Source organism: Scylla paramamosain, chromosome 27, assembly GCF_035594125.1.
Source record: "Scylla paramamosain isolate STU-SP2022 chromosome 27, ASM3559412v1, whole genome shotgun sequence".
Classification (NCBI taxonomy): Eukaryota; Metazoa; Arthropoda; class Malacostraca; order Decapoda; family Portunidae; genus Scylla; species Scylla paramamosain.
In genome coordinates, this window is record NC_087177.1 from 9342501 (window position 1) to 9367500 (window position 25000).

General features: G+C 38.3%; 1 protein-coding gene and 1 long non-coding RNA gene across 3 annotated transcripts in view; one reads left to right on the plus strand and one right to left on the minus strand.

Moving 5' to 3' along the window:
• The window catches only part of LOC135114153 (uncharacterized), a 32951-nt gene extending 23265 nt beyond the window's left edge, over positions 1-9686 (minus strand). The window contains exon 1 of the long non-coding RNA XR_010275277.1: positions 9542-9686. This is a non-coding gene — a long non-coding RNA (uncharacterized LOC135114153). The remainder of the gene's footprint in view (positions 1-9541) is intronic.
• Positions 1-25000, plus strand: part of LOC135114152 (cardioacceleratory peptide receptor-like) — a 72397-nt gene that overhangs the window by 22214 nt on the left and 25183 nt on the right. For both annotated transcript variants that reach the window (XM_064029902.1, XM_064029903.1), the window contains exon 2: positions 12631-12838. In XM_064029902.1, coding sequence (XP_063885972.1) covers positions 12631-12838 — 208 coding nt within the window. The remainder of the gene's footprint in view (positions 1-12630; positions 12839-25000) is intronic.

A 25000-nucleotide genomic window follows, 5' to 3' on the forward strand; every position in this document is an offset into this window, starting at 1 on the left:
TTGATTCCGCTGCCGCACAAAGGTCTCCCACAGTGTTCATGCGGGCGGGGGCTTAGCGCCTCCCGGTGTGCGATTTGCTCTGTGAAAGCACAATTCCTGGAAGACAGGAATGCATCACGCAACAGGTTTTCTTCCCTGTTTAAATTTCCTCAAAATTTGTGGAAGTAACACCATCAAGCATTCAGCCTGGGGGCCCAAACGAGACACTCTCGCGTGACTGGGGACGGCCTGAGCAAGATACAAAGATGCTCGTATTAATTATCAACTCTTTCGCAAGCACAAATTTTTGTAAATAGTAGTAGGATCATCTAAATATTTGTACCTTTGTAGTACTAAGTTAGCGGTTGTCCTCCCGATATTTATTTAGACATATAATTTAACACTCATTTTAAAAACTAATACTAGATAAATTATTGTTCTTTCAGTAATGGTAGTATGTCCTTATTTGCCCGTTAACCTTCATAACTCAACACGCAATATAAAATTTTTACTGAAGTGATCCTCCTCTCCAGTAAAGGTAGCAAGCCCTTATTTAGTTACCCTCATTAGTGTTAGCATTCATTCTAATACTTCTACTACTAAGTAAACGTTTCTTCTTTCCAATGATTATGACATGTCCTGAATCATTTACCTTCCTTTCTGTTATCACTCAATATAAAACCACTGGACCGGAATTCCACTGCTGTTCCTCGCATTTCCAGTCTCCCTCGGTACCATGACTGTTGGAACGGACATTTTTTTTTGGAGAATCAGTGAGGCGTGAGGATAAAGCTTTTTTTCCCCACTAAATCTTTTTCGCTATACATATTTCCTCCGTCTTCTCGTTTATTTAATCTGGAGGTCAATGGTCACCAGAGCCGCAAGTACTCATCAGACTTACTTTTGTACTATTTAACGAAAAAGTGCACCGTTACTCGTTTCTTCTAGCTGAATACATTATTAACAGCCAGTGTCTCCTTATCATAACAGAGTGCTATCAGTCATTTCCACAGGGAGGGTATCAATGGGAGAAATGTATAAAGGGAAATATTTATTTATTTATTTACTTATTATGTAGGAGGGACACCGGCCAAGGGCAACAAAAATCTAATAAAAAAAAACCCACTGAGATGCCGGTCCTCGAGAAGGATCCGAAGCGGTGATCAAAAATTGAAGGATAAGTGACTTGAAACCTCCCTCTTGAAGGAGTTCAAGTCATAGGAAGGTGCAAGTACAGAAACAGACAGAGAGTTCTAGAGTCTACCAGAGAAAGGAATGAATGATTGAGACTACTGGTTAACTCTTGCATTAACTCCAGCTAGGCCGCGGGAGGAGGGGAGGCATGCAGTTAGCAAGATCAGAAAAGCAGTTAGCATGAAAATAGTGGTAGAATATAGCTAGAAATGCAACATTGTGGCGATGAGAGAGAGGCTGAAGACAGTCACTTAGAGTAGAGGAGTTGATGAGACGAAAAGATTTTGATTCCACCGTGTCTAAAAGAGCGGTATGAGTGGAACGCCCCAGACATGTGAAGGATGCTCCATACATGGACGGATAAGACCCTTTAACAGACTTAGCAGCTGTGAGGGGGATAGGGTGAGAAAAAATGGCGGAGATGTCTCAGAACACCTAACTTCATACAAGCTGTTTTAGCTAGAGATGAGATATGAAGTTTCTAATTTAGATTATAAGAAAAGAACAGACCGAGGATGTTCAGTATTGAAGAGGGAGACAGCTGAGTGTCACTGAAGAAAAGGGGATAGTTGTCTGGAAGGTTGTGTCGAGCTGATAGATGGAAAAATTGAGTTTTTGAGGCATTGAACAATACCAAGTTTGCTCTGGCCCAGTCAGGAATTTTAGAGAGATCAGAAGTCAGTTGTTCTGTGGCTTCCCTACATGAACTTTTTACTTCCTGAAGGGTTGGATGTCTATGAAAAGACGTGGAAAAGTGCAGGGTGGTATCATCAGCGTAGGAGTGGATAGGATAAGAAGTTTAGTTTAGAAGATCATTGATGAATAATAAGAGAGTGGGTGACAGGACAGAACCCTGAGGAACACCACTGTTAATAGATTTAGGAGAAGAACAGTGACCGTCTACCACAGCAGCAATAGCACGGTCAGAAAGGAAACTTGAGATGAAATTACAAAGAAAAGGATAGAAGCCGTAGGAGGATAGTTTGGAAATCAAAGCGTTGTGTCAGACTCTATCAAAAGCTTCTGATATGTCTAAGGCAACAGCAAAAGCTTCACAAAAATCTCTATAAGAAGATGACCAAGACTCAATAAAGCCAGATCACCAGCAGGTCTAGCCTAGAGAGAGGAGTTGGCGCCATGTACGAGTTTCCTTCAATTGTTTCTGTCCCTTGCGTCTTCCTCTGTGACTCCAATCCTTTGCAGTTCTGCCTCAATTCCATCCCTCCATCTCACTCTTCCCCTCGATCTTTTTTCCCTCAACTAGTTTTTTCCAGGCTCTTTTAATCGATTCCTGGCCTGTTCCATTGCAAAACTAGTATATTATTTATTAACTGAAATCTATATCTATACGGAAATAGACTATTACAGCGCCGGCAGAGGACAAAAAACCTGTGTTAGCAAAAAAGGACCCCACAAACTCAAAACCCACTCTTATCGCTATTGATAAAGGTTGCAGGATTGGCTGCGGACAGGAGAAGAGTATTTCTTTCTTTTTCCATTTTTTTCCCTTTCTCTCTCTCTCTCTCTTGCTTTTAAATTTCACACCGGAAACTGGGTACGGAAATCACGAACGGACTAATCATATACAAAGAGTAGTAGTTAAGATAAGGGTTTCCTCTGCAGTAACATTATAAGCCAGTCTTTTTTCCTTTTCTCTTTTGTATTTTTGCGTGTGTGTGTGTGTGTGTGTGTGTGTGTGTGTGTGTGTGTTTCCCTTAGTATTTTTAGCTTCAAGGTCTGTCTGTCCGTATATCTCTTCCTGGATACGTGAATGTGGTGGTGGTGGTGGTGAATGAACAGTGAACACACGTTGCTTGTTCGTCCACCTGTGTTTCATTACACACTTCATCTGTCGAAAACCTGTTCTGAGCAGTGTGCGTGTGCGTGCGTGTGTGTGTGTGTGTGTGCGTGTGGGTGGGTGGGTGGATGGGTCGATGTGTGTGTTCTCTCTCTCTCTCTCTCTCTCTCTCTCTCTCTCTCTCTCTCTCTCTCTCTCTCTCTCTCTCTCTCTCTCTCTCTCTCTCTCTGCTGAGTTAGATTAAGATAGATCATGTTACGTTAATTTTTTCTAACGACGAAATGTAACGTATAACCTAACCTAACGTAACCTAACCCAACAAAACCTAATCTAACACCATCTATATTGATTTCATCTGACCCGCCTCGACCTGTATGTATCTGGCGTGGCTGATCCTCCTGTGACCCGCAGGTGGTAACTAATAACCACCTTAAATGACGTTTCTCATTTACGTGACAGTTCTTCAATTTCACGAGTCTTACTAAAGGTTTACCCTGTCACGGCCGGATTCCCGACCTTATAATTCTGAGGGAAGACAATGAGAAAAGAATATGGCTGTAAGGAACACAAAAATATATAAACGAGATCAGTGCAAGGAAACACAACAGGAAAACCCGATATTGGATTCGCGTTATTTGTCACTTTGATTTTTTTTTCTTACCTCCCCAGGTTTTGATGGGGTTTGGCAAAAGATGGAACGGAACACAAAGGAACACAAAGAAAGAAATGAATAGTAGACACGTAGACCTTTCCGAGATTAACAAGACGCCCTATATAAAGTAAGAAATAAAGGATAGTTAGACTGATAAGCCACGCCATCTGCTCTAAAGTAAGAGGCATGAAATAGCATACCAATAATAAGCAACATTATTATTATTATTATTATTATTATTATTATTATTATTATTATTATTGTTATTATTATTATTATTATTATTATCATTATCATTATCATTATCATTATCATCATCATCATCATCATCATCATCATTACTATTGTTATATATTTTATATATTTATTTACTTATTACATATCTTACCTATTTATTTATTATTTTAATGCAAGGAAGTCCGACAAAGAACACACAAATTAATAAATAAAAAAAATGAAAAAGACGTTCATAATGCTGCACCCAAAAAGTAACGGCTGAGGACTCGATCCTAAAATTACGAAATACACACCATGATAGCAAAGGCTCTCCACTCACCCACAATACACCTTCCTCGATACATGGAGCACAACTTTCAAAATAAATCAATTGACCGGTATATCCTAATGCGCCGCTACAACGAGGTCATGTTGTACAGTTGATCAGAAAAATAAAACATCATATTCTAATATACTTAAAAAAAAAAGTCATAAAGAAAATCTATATCCTCAAGGATTCAGAAACAATAGTAGTTCAGGAAAGTCCGTGTGCGAACAGCAGACAACAGGATGAAGGAAATGAGCTTAGGAGGGAAATTAGAGAGGGAAGAAGGAATAAGGAAGACAGTGTGAAGGATGAAACTAAATATCGATATATCGACTTTTCTTGGAAGTGTGTGTGTGTGTGTGTGTGTGTGTGTGTGTGTGTGTGTGTGTGTGTGTGTGTGTGTGTTCTCACTCCTCTGTTTGCCACAAATAAGTACACAAGAGCAGACTGAATCTAACAACTCATTCTAACTAAACCTAACCTAAAGTAACCTAATACAAACACTATAGAATCAGTAAAAAAAAAAAAAAAAATGAAAAAAACAAACAAAACCTAATTAAACCTAACTTAACCTGATACAAGTATAACAAGAAAATTACGAAAATGAAAACCTAACATAACTTAACCAAACTAAACTTAACCAAGCAAAACTCAATATAACACAATTTCACTTTAATCAGACCGCACCTTTAATTTACCGCACTTTATGAGCAAATCCACCCATGAGACTTAATCCACGTTGTGCTCTCTCACCACGACTGTTTTCAAAGGTCACAGAGATTATTAACTGGCTTCATCTCATGTTAATATTTCACTAACACCACAGAAAGACCCCTAAAATCTCATGTCACTTCAATCAAAGACTCGGGAAAGTAATGGTGATTCGGGCAGAAGTATTTCAGAATATGGTCCTTAGTTCTAGATAAAGAAAATGGAAAATAATGAGAGAGCACAGACTAACAATGAAAGGCTGCTGCTGAGGGAATGAAGGTGGTTGTGGTTCATGAGAGGAGATGTGTGAGGCAAGGAGAAAGAAGAGCAGGAATGGGAGTAGGTGGGGAAAGAACAATGGTGGAGAATCGATGAAGACACACACACACACACACACACACACACCCACATACACACACAGAGAGAGAGAGAGAGAGAGAGAGAGAGAGAGAGAGAGAGAGGAGAGAGAGAGAGAGAGAGAGAGAGAGAGGAGAGAGAGAGAGAGAGAGAGAGAGAGGAAATCACGGAATTGGAGACACGTATCTATGTCTATCTGCCCTCGATCGCTTAGCTCGTCTAGCCTCACGCAATCTACTCATTTGAGGTTAAGGTAAACAGAAAACAACGTATTCTTAACGTTACACTCAGCACAACCTGAAAACATCTGGTGCTCTTCAGCATCCATTCTTTTACAAACTTCTAGCAAAAATTTTCGGGTTTACCAAATTTACAGACTAACTTAAACTTTCCAGAAGCTGAACTACGTGAACTGAACACAATTTAAGCAGCAACAGAGGATGGAAGCGAAAATAATTTCCGGTCATATCCAGACACATTCCCCGTCGGTAAAAAACAATACAAGTAAATACGATGATGGCAAAATACGTCCCCCGCACTCTCTCTCTCTCTCTCTCTCTCTCTCTCTCTCTCTCTCTCTCTCTCTCTCTCTCTCTCTCAACAAACAAAGGCTCTAATGACGCCATTTCTGCCAACAAAGGGGGATGGCGTTGCGGTACTATTAATTTCACTCATCTAGACGTGGCATGACCCTATTGCTCTTTTGTGTTCCGTTTTAGGATTGGGTCAAGTTATATAAACAAAAACGACACATCCCGTAGACTCCAAGAGTAACCAACCAGTACTCTTCAAGTCTTTGTTCTCTCATAAGTATTGTTTTCATAGGCAGCACGGATAATTAGTCTGATTTTTCCAGATCATGAAGTCCTTGTTAATTACCATTAGCATGAAAATACCTTTAAAATTCCCCTATGGTTTCCACTAAACTGACTATTGCCTGTACTCGAAATAAAGCGCCGAAACGTAGTAAGGAGTTCAACAGTGATTCAAGTAACCTACAACACACACACACACACACACACACACACACACACACTATAAAGAAGGAAAGAAGAAGAAGAAGAAGAAGAAGAAGAAGAAGAAGAAGAAGAAGAAGAAGAAGAAAAAAAGAAAGGAAATTATGAATTTTCTTTCCTCTCGAAGGAGGACGAAGAAGACAAAGAGGAGGAGAAATAGAAAGAGAAGGAAAACAAGACAGAGAGCACGAAAGAAGAAAAGAAAGAAGCCCAGATAGTCAGGGGAGTGCGTTCAAAAGACCTAATAAGTCGGAGAGGTCAGACAAAGGATGCCACGTCTGCACTCCTGACGGACAGTGTCAGGAGGTACACTTTAATGAGCTCCTGATTCCATCGCATTCCCGTCCAAAATATTTGTAAATCACTAAGAAAAGAAAAGTACGAAGAAAACAACCATATTACGCAAGAACATTGCTTTTGTTATGATGCCATCCATAGGTTATAATATTACTATCAACCATCACTTCATCTTAAACACTTTGCTCTCTTATACAAACTCGCTTTCAAAGGTCTCAAAATTATTATATGGGTGTTCATGAGCTGTTTGTCCCTACTGATGATGCAGAATTCTTAATAACTTATGATTTGAATCATGAACACACACTTGAAAACCATGTAACCTTATCCTAAAGCTTGTTAAAGTTGGAGATAAGGAGCTAAAACGTTTAAAAACACGGGTCATTATGCGGAGGCAAGCCTAATATTTCTGGGGCAAAAGTTACTAATTCCTATATTTATTTTTTCTCCAAGGCTATGTACAGCTATATTTATTTCAAAGGATACACAACGTCAATTACTCTTCATCTTCGAAGCTACATGGGACCAATTACTTCTTTTTTTAGGTTATAAATGGTTTTGTGTTATTTTCCCCATGAGGCCAATTACAGTAAAATCCCTCTCATCCGGCATTCGAGTATCCGGCAGCTTCAAGGATCCGGCACATTTTTCCCCGAGCCTTAAAATCAATAAAAAATCAATGTGTACTCATAAAATCGATTAAAATTCCCGCGCGAGGCATACTTTGTCCCCTCGCCACCAGAGCGCACTGCTTCGCGCCACCCGCGGCCCACTGCACTGTGTTTACTCAGTGACTCAGTCCTGCGTGTGGACTGTTTATCGCCTGACGCCTTCATCATGCCTAAAGTTGCAGAAAAGAGGAAGCGTGTTGTGCTTACACTTAAGCAGCTGATCAGATCAGCTGCTGATTAAGATCAGCTGATCTTTTTTATGGTAAGATGCGTGAGTGTAGGGTGGTGATTGTGGACATAATTTCACTTCTATTCAAGTATCCGGCAATATTCAAGTATCCGGCATGTCGGCAGTCCCGTTGATGCCGGATAAGAGGGATTTTACTGTACATTTATTTATGAGGCTGCGCACGATCAATTATTTTGATTTTTCTACCAAGTGAGTTTTCTTTTTCTTTTTCTTTCTTTTTTCTTTTTTTTCTTTTTTTATAGAGTAGGTGCGTGCGACCTGTTTTTATTTAAATTTCTTTAGCAAGCGACCAATTATTTTTGTTTTTGGGGCTACGTGTGACCAATTATCCCTTTTCTCTGTTTTATCACGCCACTAATTATTTTCATCTTCGAGGATACGTGCGACTAATTATTTGCACTTGAATTACGCGACCAATTATTTTCGAGTCTACGTATGTGTTTTCATCGAATAAAGAAGTAAACAAACAATAGCCATGCTACACTAAGCTATACGCTACCAAAATTACTTCCGTTTTCGTTGCAGGCTATACAGTATACAGGATCAAAACTGCATCTACTATTGACAAGCACTAATTAACTGACATTCCCAAGGCCATAAGGTATCCGAACTTATTTCATTTCAAACCTGTTTCATTTCAACTCGTAGGCTTTTTGGTCTCTCCACGTAAAACGTATAGATTCTTAAGATTAAGTTTGTTAATGTTTAATTCTATATAGCACATTTGCGGCGGTAACAATATTCTAAAATCAATTAGGCTACATATCGCCAGGAATTTAAAACACAAAAACTGAATTTATAACGTAATAACTGATACAGCTGAGAGCAAAATCTCAAATTCAGTAAAAAGATCAATTTATCCTGACCATTCAAAGATGCCAACTGGCCGGATGAGAAATGCTTCCGTGACTCAGGGAAGGGAAGCCGTTGCCGTCCGTTTGCATGGGGAGGGAAGCTTGATCAGCTACCGAAGAATATAATACTCAACCTCTGAGGGTATTTTAGATTATTGACAGGATCTGCAACACAATAAATAACTGAGCACAACGTATGAAATCATGAAAAAACAAATAAATAAATTTATGTAACGAATAAAATTAGCTAGAGTAACTCCTTTTTATTTATCTATTTTTTTAAATTTTATTTTAGGTAGGATATTACTTTTTTTCTCGGAGGCATTGTACACTGATAATAGTTATGCTTCTGTTTGGGTGACTGGCAAGCCTGTTAATCTGTTACTGTTATTTTGGTATATGAATGGCCTCTATCTAACGCACCAAACAATACGGCAGATAGCGTCAATAACCTACAGTACCTACAGTAGCTAAGTGATGAATGTCTTGTTGCTGATCAAAGAAGACAGATCCGAGCTTCCTTGGTGCTAATCAGCTCTTTATGCGGACAGACGGCAGCTATTTCCTTTTCCAATATCTACCTCCCTACTGCACCTTCTTTATGTATGTAACTGTGCTGTATAACTGAAAGGAAGGGACACATACGTACTTTTCCTTATACCTGAAGAAACATGAAGTATTAAATTCTGGTGATCATCTCGTCTCTCAGGATTGACTCCTTTCATCCATGGCAGCGAGCCGGTTTAATCTAAATTCCGCCGCCAAGTTAGTGTGAACATGCAGATAATGTACACCGCTCGCCCCGCCATCTAGTGAGGCACCTCAGCAGTACTTCAAAGAGCGAGTGAACACCGTTTCGTAGAATTTTTTTCTTTCTTTCGTATTTCGTCTTTGCTCAACACACACTGCCTAATGACGCTATTTTGCCCTACAAACACGGGAAAGTGGAACAAGGGCAGGTACTTTTCACTCATCTCGTTATGGTATTAACTTTTCACTCTGGGAATGGGCTCAGCTTTAAAGATAAACGAGCTCCCCATGTAGCCGTGAACACTCAGTACTTATCGTATCCCATATGATGTATTTGCGACGTTAAACATGAAACGATGAAGACCATCTAGTCGGGAATCCAGAACACGTAGGAAATTACGTAACAAGCACGGGTAATTAACCTTACACTACCACTGTAAGTCATTACAGAGACCAGTTTATGCTTACCATTCATTCAGGGACGATGAGCTGATCTTGGCTACGGATGACCGTGGCTCGGGAAATACAGCATAGTCTTGACTACTCACTAAAGAAAAATGTGCACAGCAACACACAGCACAATGACACAATCACCGAAGTTACCGCGAGACTGAGTGCCTGATGGGGAAGGCCAAATCCGGTTATTGTCTCCTTTTCGGCTCTAAAAAAAAAAATCTTAGAGCCGAATATATATATATATATATATATATATATATATATATATATATATATATATATATATATATATATATATATATATATATATATATATATATATATATATATATATATATATATATATATATATATATATACACGAGTATATGGTAAAAAATAGTAAAAGTTAACCATGAGGTAAGTTAATTAATGGAAACCTTTTAGTGTCGTTCTCTGTCCAAACATACAAAGTTGCCTTGTTTTTACGTATTTGCTTAAAGCCAGCACAAAGTTATTATAGCCATAGTAAATTAAATTATTATAAATTAACTCTGTTAAAAATCAATACATGACGTTACACTTCGGCTTCGTAATGGTTTGAAAAATACTCTGCTAGTTAGGCACACGCAGTCTATTATTTTTTACCGCCCTTCCCAGCTTTTTTAACCCTAAATATCTCTCCCACTATTTATCTTCTTTCTTTACCCCACATCCTTATTTACATTCTACAGTTCACCATGTATAATTCTGTGGATGGCCTCCACTGGAAACATAAATATCCCGGACCTGTTTCGGCACTAGAGTTCCGAACAGGATCCTGCAGTTAGAAGTATTAATTAATTAGCTAATTGACTTGCCTGCTCACGGGAACTGTGCCTTTGTAACGTGGTATTATATACTACTTTAGAATGATCGGTGTAATTAATTTAGGAATAATAATGGCTTGATTGAATTATTGTTTCGAAAATACTGTAATCTTATTTTTACGGTAAATGATATTTTCTAAGAAATACAAATGCATAAACTGTTTCAACATTTATACGTATTTTTCCAGGTTTTACGTCTGATTTTCCTACTGTATCATGGCTAATTTTATTAATTTATTAATTTGTTTACTTATTTGTTGAATCGTACGTTTGACTCCGTTGTTCGATGAAAAACTAGGACGAATCAAAGAAAACAGAGTCAGGGAGTAGCTGACTCCGTTTTCCTTGACTCGTTCTATTCAGCTGATTCTACAGGAGAATAATATAAGTATTGTAATTATTTACCATTTCGCTGTTATTTCTCGACTTCAGCACACGTACATTGTTCCTGTCAACCCAGTGGCTTTTGTATCACTTCTGAAATATGGGAGGCAAGTGAAAAATTCCTAGATACGTAAAACTGGAAGACAAGAAAAAATATTCAAGCTGTAGATGCTTAACGCCGTGACGAAGAGAGAGAGAGAGAGAGAGAGAGAGAGAGAGAGAGAGAGAGAGAGAGAGAGAGAGAGAGAGAGAGAGAGAGAGACGTTAATATTGATAGCGAGGACATGCAGCAACTTCATGATGCGGAGAGGATCTTAATAACGTAATCGACGCAAGTATTGTAGCAAGCACGCGAGGTTATAGTGAAGTAAGTTCTGATGGAGGTGATAGAGAAGCACCTGGTGAGGAGAGGAATGTAATATTACGATAAGAATGAGCCGGTAAATACAGTGTGACCCAAAAGTCTGGACACATCAGCAGTATTACATTGTTCCCGTGTTTGTTTTTAGCTTTTTTTTGTGTGTTAATTGAATATGAGATTGTCAAAAGAGTAAATTGACTAGGTATTGAGTGGATGCAAGGAGTGATCATCATATAGACAGATATTTATGAACAAAAATTATTAAGATGTATCTTCCCTGTGTAGCCAGGCTATTGCGTCACTTTGTATCATAACAATGGGGCTGGGGGCAAGGGGAACAGAGATGGTAATAATGAAAGTTATGGAAGATGTCATAGTGCAGCGGTAGCCTGGTGATGATGACTGGGAGGTGGAAAAAAAATTTGATGGTTTTCTTTTATATTCTTTAACAAGTCGAGATTCATTTTATTGCGTGCTGACTTGGTGCAGCGAACAGTTTGTTTTATGCAGTATTTTGGAGGAATTCTAATTTTCATAAGCTTAGCATTTTTGCCCGTGGCTTTTTATTTACATACGATTAGTCTCTCTCTCTCTCTCTCTCTCTCTCTCTCTCTCTCTCTCTCTCTCTCTCTCTCTCTCTCTCTCTCTCTCTCTCTCTCTCTGTGTGTGTGTGTGTGTGTGTGTGTGTGTGTGTGTGTGTGTGTGTGTGTGTGTGTGTGTGGGGAGGGGGGGATGGAGGCGGTGATCTACAATGTACGTGGTTTATATTCAGTATTTTTAACTGGAATGAATATAATCCTCGATTGTGCAGTAAACACACGTTTGTCAGTGGAATTTCTTTTAAAGAAATACATTGCATAGCTCATGGTTTGTTTAGCATTTCTTTCATGCATAAATTGCATAAATGTCTTTATGTAAATATCAGTTGTAAACAACGAATTCATTCAGACTAATTAAAGCTTCACAAATACTTAAAGAACATTCAATAGTAATACAGACGACTGTTCTACAATCTTCTCTCTCATATCAATTTATGTAACCTTTTAGCTAATAACGACACCATGCCTCCTGCTTATTGAATGACTAATTTTTACTGTACAGAGATAAGACTGCAAATCCCTAGATATCTGAATTATACCACTTCCTTCGCTGTCAATGGTGTTTGTGGAAAGTATGTTCTAAACTTCCTATGGACAACTTTATCAATGTCAACGAAAAACCACAGCAGTCAAAAGGATTAATACAATACTTTTTATATGTTCTCACGCAAGCCAAGCATTGTAGAAATACCGAACTTACAATAAGCTTCCTTTCTTTACTGACTTCTCCACGATACAATAGGGTCAGAATACAGCGCTACATCTTCCTTATCTAACCTCCTTCCTTCTCTAACCTCCTTTCTCTAACTTCCTTCCTTCCTTCTGTAACTGATTACTCCAAAACACAACACAATCATAATACATTGTCGCATCTCTTCCTTCCCTGACCTCGTATCTTCTCCCCGTCAGGTGCTGGCTCGCCCCGACGTGCTTGGCCCAGAGTACCACGAGCAGCTGCGAATGGGGATCCTCGGTGTCATGTTCCTGGTGGCACTGCTGGGAAACTCCAAGGTGATGTGGACGCTAAGACAGAAGTGGGAGAACCGAGGACGTATGACCATCCTCAGCTTCAACCTTACTCTGGCGGACACTTTGGTCACTCTTATAACTATTCTAGGTGAGTTGAGCGCCAGAATGCATGTCAGGGAGTCGGATGAGTCAGGAAAGAGATTGTGGTCAGAGGTCAAAATTCTGAAATGCTTTGCTCTCTCACCACGATTATTTTCAAAGGCCACAGAGATGATCATCTGAATTCTCAAGAGTGTTTCTCCTGCTCTTAATGTAGAATACCGTGTCACTCCAACTAGAGCCTTTTGAATGTGGTGGAGGTGCGGAGCAGGTGTTGAAGAATATGAGCCGCTAACATACCATGTTTCCCGCCCCTTCTGGAAATAGGTAGGTGTGTTTTATACAGGGACTGCCACATGTAAGCCTGGTCGCTTCTTGCAGCTTCCCTTATTTCTTATGTTCTTATGTTCTTATGTTCTCTCTCTCTCTCTCTCTCTCTCTCTCTCTCTCTCTCTCTCTCTCTCTCTCTCTCTCTCTCTCTCTCTCTCTCTCTCTCTCTCTCTCTCTAATACGGAGAAAATCCCAATAGAAATTTAACTTTAGGGGACACGAGATTCAATTGTCTTTCGGAAACAAGGGATTGCAAGGAAATGAGGAAGATATGCAGTACGTTGCAGAATTTATTATTTTTATTTTTATTATTATTATTGTTATTATTATTATTATTATTATTATTATTATCATTATTATTATTATTATTATTATTATTATTATCATTATTATTATTATTATTTGTTCACATCGAATAGAGGACGATCTGAATATGTTCTTTGACTTTCATCGGAGGAATCTGCAAGCTAAATGTGAGGACATAATACGAGTATATATGTGTAAATTGTAATCCAGGGTGCGGCTAAGGACATGCTGAAAAAAAAAAAAAAAGATGAAAGAGAGTCTTGTTTGCTTGCTGCTTTCAAGCAGGAAGTAAACAAAACTCTTTTACCATCTTTTTTTTTTTTTTTTTTGGAGTAGGATGAAGTTCTAAAGTTGCTTATGAGCCTCGAAAAGCTGTTATTGAATAATGATGATGATGATGATGACGATGATGATGATTATAATAATAATGATGACAATAATATTAATAATGATAATAATAATGATAATAACAGTAATAATAATATTAATCATAATCACAACAACAGTTTCATATCCGTCAAAGCAAGCGTAATTTTTTCAGTAATTAAATACGTAATCACAGTTTCAATTTATTTATTCAGTGCAGGTTATAACATTGCACCATATTACATTTGGGAACAAAAAACGAGTGGTAGATGAATGGAACGCACTCAGTAATCAAGTTGTTAGTGCTAAGACATTAGGGGGCCTTAAGAGATGATTAGACGGATTTATGGATGGGAATGATAGGTGGAAATAGGTAGGTATATTCATACAGGGACTGCCACGTGTAAGCCTGGTGGCTTCTTGCAGCTTCCCTTATTTCTTATGTTCTAATTGCTTTTTTACGTATTAAAAATTAACTATTTAGCTAATTAACTAATTAATCAAATAAATGAATAAACCATCTTTACTTTCTTGCCGTGATATATCTTCTAATTTTCTTCCTGTTCCTATGTCGGACTTAACATTAATTTCTTCTCGGGTTAGTTAGAGAAGTTCAGTACACCTGATTAAAGTAAGGGAAGACTGATTGGGTAAGATGAGTTATGTGAATGCTTTTTGCCAGTTTATGCACTAATATCCACTCAAAAACTACGTTTTTTTTTCTTTTGAGAGAGCACAAAGAGTTGCTACAATTGTACGGCTTTAGCACTTAACCGTAAAAAAAAAAAAAAAGACTGAGGAAATGCAATGAAAGGAACGTGAATGGGTGTCCTTGCCTTCCAACAACTGAATACCGGCATAGCTGAGAGTCGTACAGAATCCAAAGGACAGTACAGGAGGTGAAGATATGTGCCCGACCCTCCTTGTTACTACCATTCCTGTCCCCCTCTGTACCTCGCAAACTTCCCTTTCCTTCAATGGGTGCCTTTCCCTACGTGCTGTATTCTTTTTTTTACCTCTCCCTTCCCTTCTATTTCCTAGTTCCAGCTTCTCTCCTGTTTTCCAGTTTCTCTCCCTCATATGTTTTAGTTTTCCTACCTCCCATTCTGTTTTTATTTTCCCTCTCTCCCTTCTCTATTCCTTAGTTTCTCTCCCTCCCCTTTAGCTGAAATGCGTCCTTCCCTTTCTATTTCCTAGTTGCACTCCTTTCATTTTCCTTCCTTTTCAGTCGTATCTTTTCTGCGAATTCGATACTTACTCAAGGCCGTTTCTGGGTTTGGGATAAGTAACGGTTTCTCTCTGTCTCTCTCTCTCTCTCTCTCTCTCTCTCTCTCTCTCTCTCTCTCTCTCTCTGAATCCTGGCCGCCCCCATATGACCTTGTTTTTGAGGTGCCATAACTTAATCAATTTGAATTTCCAGAGAGAGAGAGAGAGAGAGAGAGAGAGAGAGAGAGAGAGAGAAAGAGAAGCGTATGATAATTTGTCCAGCATGGCGCCTCCACTTGTTACAAAACACACTATTCATACAAAGAGGAAAGCAATCTAAAGACTCGAAAAACTGAAAGAAGAAGAAGCAGAAGGAGAAAGATGAAGAGGAGAAAGAGAAAAAAAGAAACTCTCCACGCCACTGAAAGCCCAAAGTGTCACGAAGCCTCCCAGCACTTTAAATCATGCAAACCTGTCATCTCTGACCACACGCATCCTCCTGTGTGTCTGTCTGGGGATAATCAGACTTTGCAAACAGAGCCAAATCCTTACCGTATTGAAAGAAAGGTGAAGAAAAAACACCACATAATCTTCACCGCTCAATAGTTCCACGTCCCTGCGATGCTTATGTGATTTGTGGCCGTAAGAGATACACTCACTATTTTTTGTTTTGCTTTTTTTTTCGTTTTTGTTATTTATTTTTACTCCTTTATTTGACTTTTTGTAAGCGATAAGGGAAGAAGGTTTCTCTCTCTCTCTCTCTCTCTCTCTCTCTCTCTCTCTCTCTCTCTCTCTCTCTCTCTCTCTCTCTCTCTCTCTCTCTCTCTCATTGGTCAGTTTCCTTGATACATAAAAAGTTAAATAACTAATTAAAACTTGCTTAAGAATCACCAGTCAATATATACTATCTCTTCTCCGCTCAGCTTCCGTCTTAAACACTTCATTTCTAGACATCTCTTCGGATTCACGTAAAAATACAATCAATCCACATCCACATAATAATAGTTTGCTCTCCTCCGTCCAACTTCCGTCGTAAACACATCGTTACCAGGCACCTCTCTGCATTGATTCATACCATGCATCCTGATCGCGCTTCACCACAAACCTAGCCTGTGCATGATTATAATAGCGCTGTAGTTCATATCCTCAACGCCTTTGACACTGCGTCGTAGCCAGGCGGATCTTAAATCGCAAATAGAGTGGTGGATGAATGGAATGGACTCAGCAATCAGGTTGTTAGTGCTGAGTCATTAGGGAACTTTAAAAAAATATGAAAAAAAGGCAAATTTATGGGTGAGCATCGGTGGAAATATGTGGGTATGTTTCATAAAGGGACTGCCACTTGTTGGTCTGATGGCTTCTTGCAGCTTCCCTTGTTTTGTTATATTCATATGTTCTTAGGTAACAACGATGTCTATTTTCCCATATTTGTTATGTAGAGGTGAAAATTAAAGGTACAAGTAAGTGGATGGAAATATTTCTTTATTTTTTGCTCTTGTTTAAAATATAGTAATTTTCATCATGGTAGCTTTTAGTGTTAGTATTTATTCTGAAAGTTAAATGTTGAAAGTTTGTACTACTTCAATTAAGATTTTTAAGTTAAAGAAAAATTAATGAGACTCATGTGAATGCCGGCATGCTTGTTCACCTCTAAGTAGAATGTACAAGATATTTCTCCCTTTTGTCTCAGCATCCAAGAACTGTCTTCCCAAGGTGATATTTGCCTCCCTTGCCTTCCTCTGCAACTGAGTTCGTCACGGTGCAGAGTTTCGCTGAATCCAGTCTCAACTCAAACAGATCAATGTTTTTGTTTGTGAAGTTACCTGTGTACGGCCACTAAGAATGTTCTAGTTTCTGCTGGCCGCTTGCTTCTTGGAGGAGCGACGAACCTGGAGGAACAATAACAGCTGTAGTGGTAGTGGTAGTAGTAGTAGTAGTAGTAGCAGTAGTAGTAGTAGTAGTAGTAGTAGTAGTAGTAACAGTAGCAGTAGCAGTAGTAACAGCAAAAACTGTTACTCCAACTGCTACTACTACTACTACTACTACTACTACTACTACTACTACTACTACTACCACTACTACTACTACTACTACCACCACTACTACCACTACTACTACTACTACTACTACTACTACTACCACCAACACCACCACCACCACCACCACCACCACCACCACCACCACCACAACAACAACAACAACAACAACAACAACAACAACAACAACAACAACAACAACAACAACAACTACTACTACTACTACTACTACTACTACTACTACTACTACTACTACTACTACTACTACTACTACTGCTACTACTACTACTACTACTGCTACTTTGACTATCACAACAACAGTAACATATTTTCTTTCCCCTCTCTTTCTCTTTCTGTATTCCTTCACACTCCATTTCCCTTCCGTAACAGCCTCTCCCTGACTGCCTCTCCAGTGTTCATCAACTACGTATTCCTTTCAGGCAAGTCTTTCTTTTCCAGCTTTAATCTTTTTCGTCCAATCTTTATTCACGTATTTATTGGAGCAGCTTTCCCCTCCTTTCTGAATCCTTGGGCTTCCCTTGCATCACTCCAGCCTTAAGCTTCTTTGTACCGACATTTTTTTTTTATCTATTTATAAAAGCAAATCCTTGCTCACTCTTTTACTTCCTTGTCATCTTTTTATACACTGCCTTAATGTTAGACGATATATGCAGACGCTTTGGGCTTTAAAAGAGCTTATTTTTAGATAGCCAGAGAGATGATTGCGTAGGTGATAACGAGTGTCTCTTTCCAGTGATGATGCAGAATTCTTGTCCACCTCTTACTAGACTCATATAAACTACCAAGGAAAGTCCCCTGGGCTGGACACCATTAAAAGTAGTCCGGATAATGCATGGGAACGCTCGAGAGGGTGTTTATTTCCCTCTGAAGATGCAGAATCTTGTTAAGCTTTTGTCAGAATCGAAACACTTGGAAACTTCTGATAACTTTTACTGGACTAGAGAAACCGTTAAAAATAACCGATATAAGACATGAGAACTTTTGAGAATCTATTTCAATTCTCATAGGTATTTGTTTTCCACTAACGATACAGAATCTTTAATTAAGCTACTGCTGGAGTCATATAAACCCCCTACGAAGCCCCCTTATAATTTTTGCTAGACTAGAGAGAAACTGTTAAATGTAATCGTGAAAAGGCATGAAAGTATCTAAGAACACCCGCCTTACATCTTCTGGTGCGTGGAGTCTCAATGAAAATCTCGTATTGCCAGAATCACATAAACCCTCTGGGAAGCATCCTAATAACTTCTCCTGGACTAGAGACTGTTAAAAGTAGCCGAAATAAGGCATAGGAACGTTGGAGAATCTGAGAACCCATCCTCTTGATCTTCCAGGTGTGTGGCGGTCTCAATGAAACTTTTGTTCTGTGTATCTTTGGCTTTCATGTCAGGTTAATTAAAGTCTCGGCACTTCGATTCCTTCCCCGATTTTCTTCACTAATGGTCTCTTGCCACGTCTGACTAACCCAACATTTAGAAGAAGCGGATTTAAGGGGAGGAGCAGCAAGGGCAGGAGAGCCAGTTGGTGGTGGTGGTGGTGGTGGTGGTGGTTGTGGAAGACGCACAGTGAATTGTGACAGAAAAAGGAAAGAGGAATGGATATTTCTTTGTTCACATTGGAAAAAAAGAGACGTTCTTTTACCGGAAATGCGAGATTGCTGCACTGCGGCACGAAATGTATATCTGCACTTATTTTTTTTCTTTCTTCTTTTTGTTCGCAGATAAAAAAAAAAAAAAAGAAAAGAAAATGCACAAGTAATTCAAACTGCCATATAAAAATTGTTGCAATTAATGGACGAATATATGTATAGTATATAGTGTATAAAAGTAGTAATGCTTCGTTATCTGGATTTCTTTTTGCTTCTCATGCAGTTAAAACAAAGATAACGAAGGAAATATACCCAAATATTTCTATCTACCACATATAAATTATTGTATTATTATACATTACCGGCACAGCAACGCACAAACACTGTCATAAACTACACTGTTACATGAACACGTCTAATAATCATTGACGTGTACTCGTACATGTAATAGTATAGTTTATGACAGTGATGATGCGTTGCTGTGCCGGTAATGTCGCAGGTAGTGCTTCTGCGTATGAGACATTCCCGGGTCCCCTTCACTACACCTGTTGTCTCCGCGAGTGAGGCTCATTGAGATCAACGATAAAGAGCTAGTACTTCATTATCATCTTTATGCAAACTTTCCGATCAATAGAAGCTAAAAGCCGGCAGCTGACGCCCGCTGTGACACCGCCAGCCATCTTGATTGCACTTGTAGTCTTGCATCATTATAGGATAGACAATGTTTGCTGACCGGGTTTGCTCATGATGTACAAGACGTCTTTACTACCATGGACTGTGCAGGGTGAGGGTAAGACCCGAGGGATGCTGGAAGTAGCACATAGATACTGATGCCGCAGTTTCCATAAATATACTCCTACAATTCAAGAGAGAAAGAAAACGTGATTAAGTTGTGTGCCATGTGTGGGAATCAACTTTTTTTTTTTTTTTTTTTTTTTGTAAGTTTTGAATACCAGATGAAGGGAGATGCTGGAAGTAGCACAGGCACACTGATGCACTCTTACAATTCCAAACAGAGTAGCAAGACAACATGATTGAGTTGTGTGCTACGTATGTGTGCAGTCAACTTATGAATTTTTGTAAGTTTTCAATGCCGGATCAAGAGAACATTTTTAAAGGGTTACTAAGTGAGGAATCTTTGTATATGAATTTTCGTATTATTATTATTATTATTATATAATAGACCAGTGTCCTCAGAGATGTATTTGTGTGGACACATACACGCACACACGCACATAATCACACACACAAGCATTTTCTCACATCCAAGCCTCTAAGACAGAACGCTATCCTAACTGACTACCACGCGTCAAGGTCAATTATGCAACACAGAGCGTTGTAATTATTGGAAGAAGGTTGTTTCAGATTCCATGAAGTCGTCACCATTTTATTTTCATTTTTCATCACGGCCATTTGACCTTACGTGAGTTTTGAGATTAAAAATAAAAATAATACTAATAACCTGCGTAGACAAATCCACGTTTCATTCATATTGGTGTTATTGCTGTCGATGATGAGCAAGTTGAAACATGAAATGGAAAATTATTCACATTCTTTCATCACTGCCAGCATGTCAATCTAGTCACAAACTAGATACAACATTAATGCATTTCGCAACACTTCGGGTGAATGACTTTACGTCGCATGAATCATAACATTAAGTGTAGCACACGCTCCGCTAGAAACTTCCACCATTTTAAATATTTAAGATACATGACAAAAGCTACGCGTGTATGATACCAAGAAAGATAATTTCTGATTAACTATGGTGAGTTGGAAACATAATAGGAGAAAGACTGTCTGTTCTGGGATATATTCTCGTGAAAGGTCCTCAGGAAAATGTGTTACCTAGTTTAACCTGATCCATCCGTCTTTTTCTTCCACCAAATGTCTTCATTCATCAGGGCGCCGCACCCTGAGATTGGAAGGATGAGGTGTAATTTTGGGTAGGATTCCCTTGACACACCTTGATTCGCAATAAAATGTGTTACAGTTAATATCAACATAAAGCTCCCGTGTTGTTGATTAATTAATGGTGATATTCTGTCACTAATTACGAGTTTTTATATGTCATTAATTTGAATATATATATGTATATATATATATATATATATATATATATATATATATATATATATATATATATATATATATATATATATATATATATATATATATATATATATATATATATATATATATATATATATATATATATATATATATATATATATATATATATATATATTCCAAAATGTTGAACTGAATGACTCGCCCGGTTTTCTTAAATATTTTGTGAAATGATTTATCACTTCACCTATATACAAGTCACTATTGTAAGCCTTTATTCACTAGTATACGAGTACAAGGCGTGAGTTAGAAACACATTATTTACCTCTTCATTTACATACACGTCACTATTCTAGGTATTTATTTACTGATGTACAAGACGTAAGTTTAGAAACACCAACTAATATCTGGATAGAATTTTGAGACGTAATTTTCAGAAGTTTCATCGTCTTGTTTTATCTTAAGTATTTCATTTTCTAACAGCTGTCATATAAGTTAATAAGGTTTTAAGAGTATTTTATTATAATTCAAGTGATAGTTCAACAAGAATTCTACACCATCCATAGAAGGAAAAAAAAAACCATCCATGAGAACACGAATGGACTAATAATGTCTGTAGCCTTGGGAAACAGTCCCTGTGAGACTCCTAAGTGCTTCAGAATACGACCCTTCTTTCTTTGTATCATTTTCTCTGACTCACTATATTCTTTCCATCAGTCTTCACGCTCATTCATTGAAGATAAAAGCGGGAATCGAAGAAACGCCAGCTAATATCTGTGTGTCATTGTCTCATCGTCTTAGCTTTTCTCTGTACCGTTCAGCTTTTTCTCTCCACTGTGCTGAGGTCACGTGGAATTTTCTCTTCGTTTTAGCTTTATCTCTCCATCATCCATCTTTTTCTCGTCATTGTGTAGACATCAAAGATTCAAAGGTGTATCTATTGAAGAGCAAGGCGTGGGCTGGAAAGCACCAACTAGTGTCTTCCTGTAATTATGTTTCTGTCACAAGTTTCCTTTGTATCATTCCAAGTATTTTTTTCCTTTATACATATATATATATATATATATATATATATATATATATATATATATATATATATATATATATATATATATATATATATATATATATATATATATATATATATATATATATATATATATATATATATATATATATATATATATATATATATATATATATATATATATATATATATATATATATATATATATATATATATATATATATGAGATCATTTATTTATTTTTATTCTCTTCCCCGTGTCGAGATCACTTATCGAGATCGGAAGTAATGAAAGAAAGTAAATAAATAAGTAAACAAACTGACCGCACAACTTTCCGCTTCCAGAATAGAAAAAAAAAAAAAAGTTGGCCAATTTAGTTCCAGAGGGGTCTTGATACTAAACATTTATGGAAGTCAGAGGATTAAACTCCTGTCCTCTGAGGCTCAGTGCGTGGGTTGGGAAGCATCGGCAGGAATATGATATCTGGAACGCTCTTCTCCTTTGACCTTTTCCTTGTGTCACCCAATTTTTCCCACTCTTCCGCACGTGTCCGGTGCTCCCCGGCTTCTCTCCGCCCACCCCACCACTCTCCCCACCTTTTCCCGCCACTCTTCCCCTTAAGCACCTTCTGTTCCATTTGTACCTATTAGCTTTCTATATCCTTTACCTCTCTTCCTCCCTTTCTTTCATTATTTCCACACCGCCAGCAGCACCTCGCCTCCTCCACTGGCTGGCGCTCTGATCAATATCGCGCTGCACCACCTGTAGCGGGGAAAACTTAGATAAATGTGACTTGTTCCTTCATCTGCATAAAAAAGTTTTGGTAGAAAATTCGGAGACGCAGTGAGGAGCTTAAAAAAGGATGATCGCCTACTTCCACGGGTTTTAGAATAAGGAACGCTTAGATAAATGTGACGTTCTTTCGCATAGATTCTTGGTTGAAAACTCTCGGAGACGCAGTGAAAACTTTGAAAGGATAATCACCTTCTCCAGAAGGTTTTTCGAATAAGAAACGTTTAGATAAATATGACTTTTTCCTTCGGATAAAAAGTATTTAGTAGAAAATTGTCAGAGACGCAATGAGATACTCGCCTCCGTCCAAAAGTTTTTGGAATAGTGAAAACTGACATAAATGCTACTAACTTCACTGAAAGAACTTGGTTGGAAAACACTTGGAGACTCAACGAGGAGCTAAAAAAAAATAATCACCTCTTCCCGCAGGTATGGCAATGAAAACTGAGATAAAGAACTAAACATGAAGAACTTTGTTGCGTAACTCTTAGAGACAGAGAACTTTAAGGGACCAAATTTGAAAGTGAAATTTGAAAAGGTGATTATTTTTTTTTATAATTTTTTAATCCGTCCAATACATACTTAATACACGACAGACAGACAGATTGAGAGAACAGTCTTAATATATTGCTACATACATGAAATTTGAAAACGACTCACTTGTACGTATATATGGACATCATCCATTTTATCCCTTTTTCCATTATTTAACGTAGCAGTGCTGAATCATACGAGATCAAGGAACCTCCATCTGACACAAGTCTCTGTCAGGTATATTATAATTGCTATAATCGCACACCTCCAGTAAGATTATCCTTTACGAAATGCATAATAAATGGACGCCTGATCCAATCGTTGCCTGAATCCACGAGGCTCAGAATCAGATCGGGTTAGACTAGTTGATGACCCGAGTGACAACGTAATATTACATTAGCACCGCCATGAACCTGCTCCATCCAATTCATATTCAAGATGAGGCCAGCAGAGCAAAGGCCGCCCCGCTGGTCCTCTCCCATCCTTTGACACGACTGCATGAAAAAAAAAGAAAAAAAATTGTAGATAGAGAAGTAAGTAAAAGGAGTAAAAAAATCAATCAGCCAGTCATTTATCTAGCACGGCTTCATACAGAATAATAAAATAAAATAAGATATAAATAGAGAAATAAATAAAGCAAACAGTCAATGAATCCACCACTCAATCATTCAATCAATCAGTCACTCAGTAAACTAGTCAGTCAGTCAGTCAGTCAGTCAGTCAATCAGTCATTAAAACTGTTATAAACTGTAAGCAGCAAGAGAACACATATAAAGCAAAAACAAGCAGCAGCAGACCTGTCGACCCTTACGAGACAATATGCAATGAACTACATCATCTGATCCATACTGCACTAAACTACTGCACCTAAATTTATGACACATACGATAGGCCAAAGCTCCTTCTTATTCACTGTTTCCTTCAGCAACAGCCTCAAGAAAAGCAATATCGATCATGCAACGGGCGGGAAAGTTAGACATGGTAACCAAAAACATCTTAATATTTAAATCTAAGAGACCAGACGTGACTTATATACAACCAGAAGTATTAACTAGACATCCTGAAAGAGAGATTCCTTAGATCATAGCTCGCCTGCAGCGATGTTACATGATAAGGCCATAAAATACGAGGTGTCAAGTCGTCTCCTCCTCGGCTAGTGTCTCATTTCTATAAAGAATCGCGGTTTCGGATGAACCTCCTCCATGTTGTTCTATTGTATACGAGAGGTCAAGTAATCGACACAAAAACCCATGTCAGAGTTCAAGGAGGGGAGACTCACCCCATATAAGGTGTCACGAGCTCTCCAGTCTTTGTATGTATAGTACAGTCTGCATAATGTTGTCTGTAAGTAAGAAAAAACAACAACTAGTTAAAATAATTCTCATTACCATAATTGAAGAGCCCGTCCTCTACATTATCTTTAACATTATAAGGGAAGAAAGTTAAATAGCTGCCTCTCATCCATCTCTCTCTCTCTCTCTCTCTCTCTCTCTCTCTCTCTCTCTCTCTCTCTCTCTCTCTCTCTCTCTCTCTAGGAAGAATGATGGAACGCATAAATTTCAGTTCTCTCTCTCTCTCTCTCTCTCTCTCTCTCTCTCTCTCTCTCTCTCTCTCTCTCTCTCTCTCTCTCTCTCTCTCTCTCTCTCTCTCTAAGCAATTCACAATTACTGTTCACCGTAAATTTTTAACTTTTGCTTTTTCGTGGAAATTACTCATATGTTTCAAATCTAAGCGCTTTATCATTTTTCTTTTTTAACTCTCTCTCTCTCTCTCTCTCTCTCTCTCTCTCTCTCTCTCTCTCTCTCTCTCTCTCTCTCTCTCTCTCTCTCTCTCTCTCTTCCAGCCTTTCTATAGCAATGCAGAAAAATGAGATGAAAACATACGCAATGAAAACGGACCACTCCCACACGCCTGTTTCCAATGGAGACAGAAGGT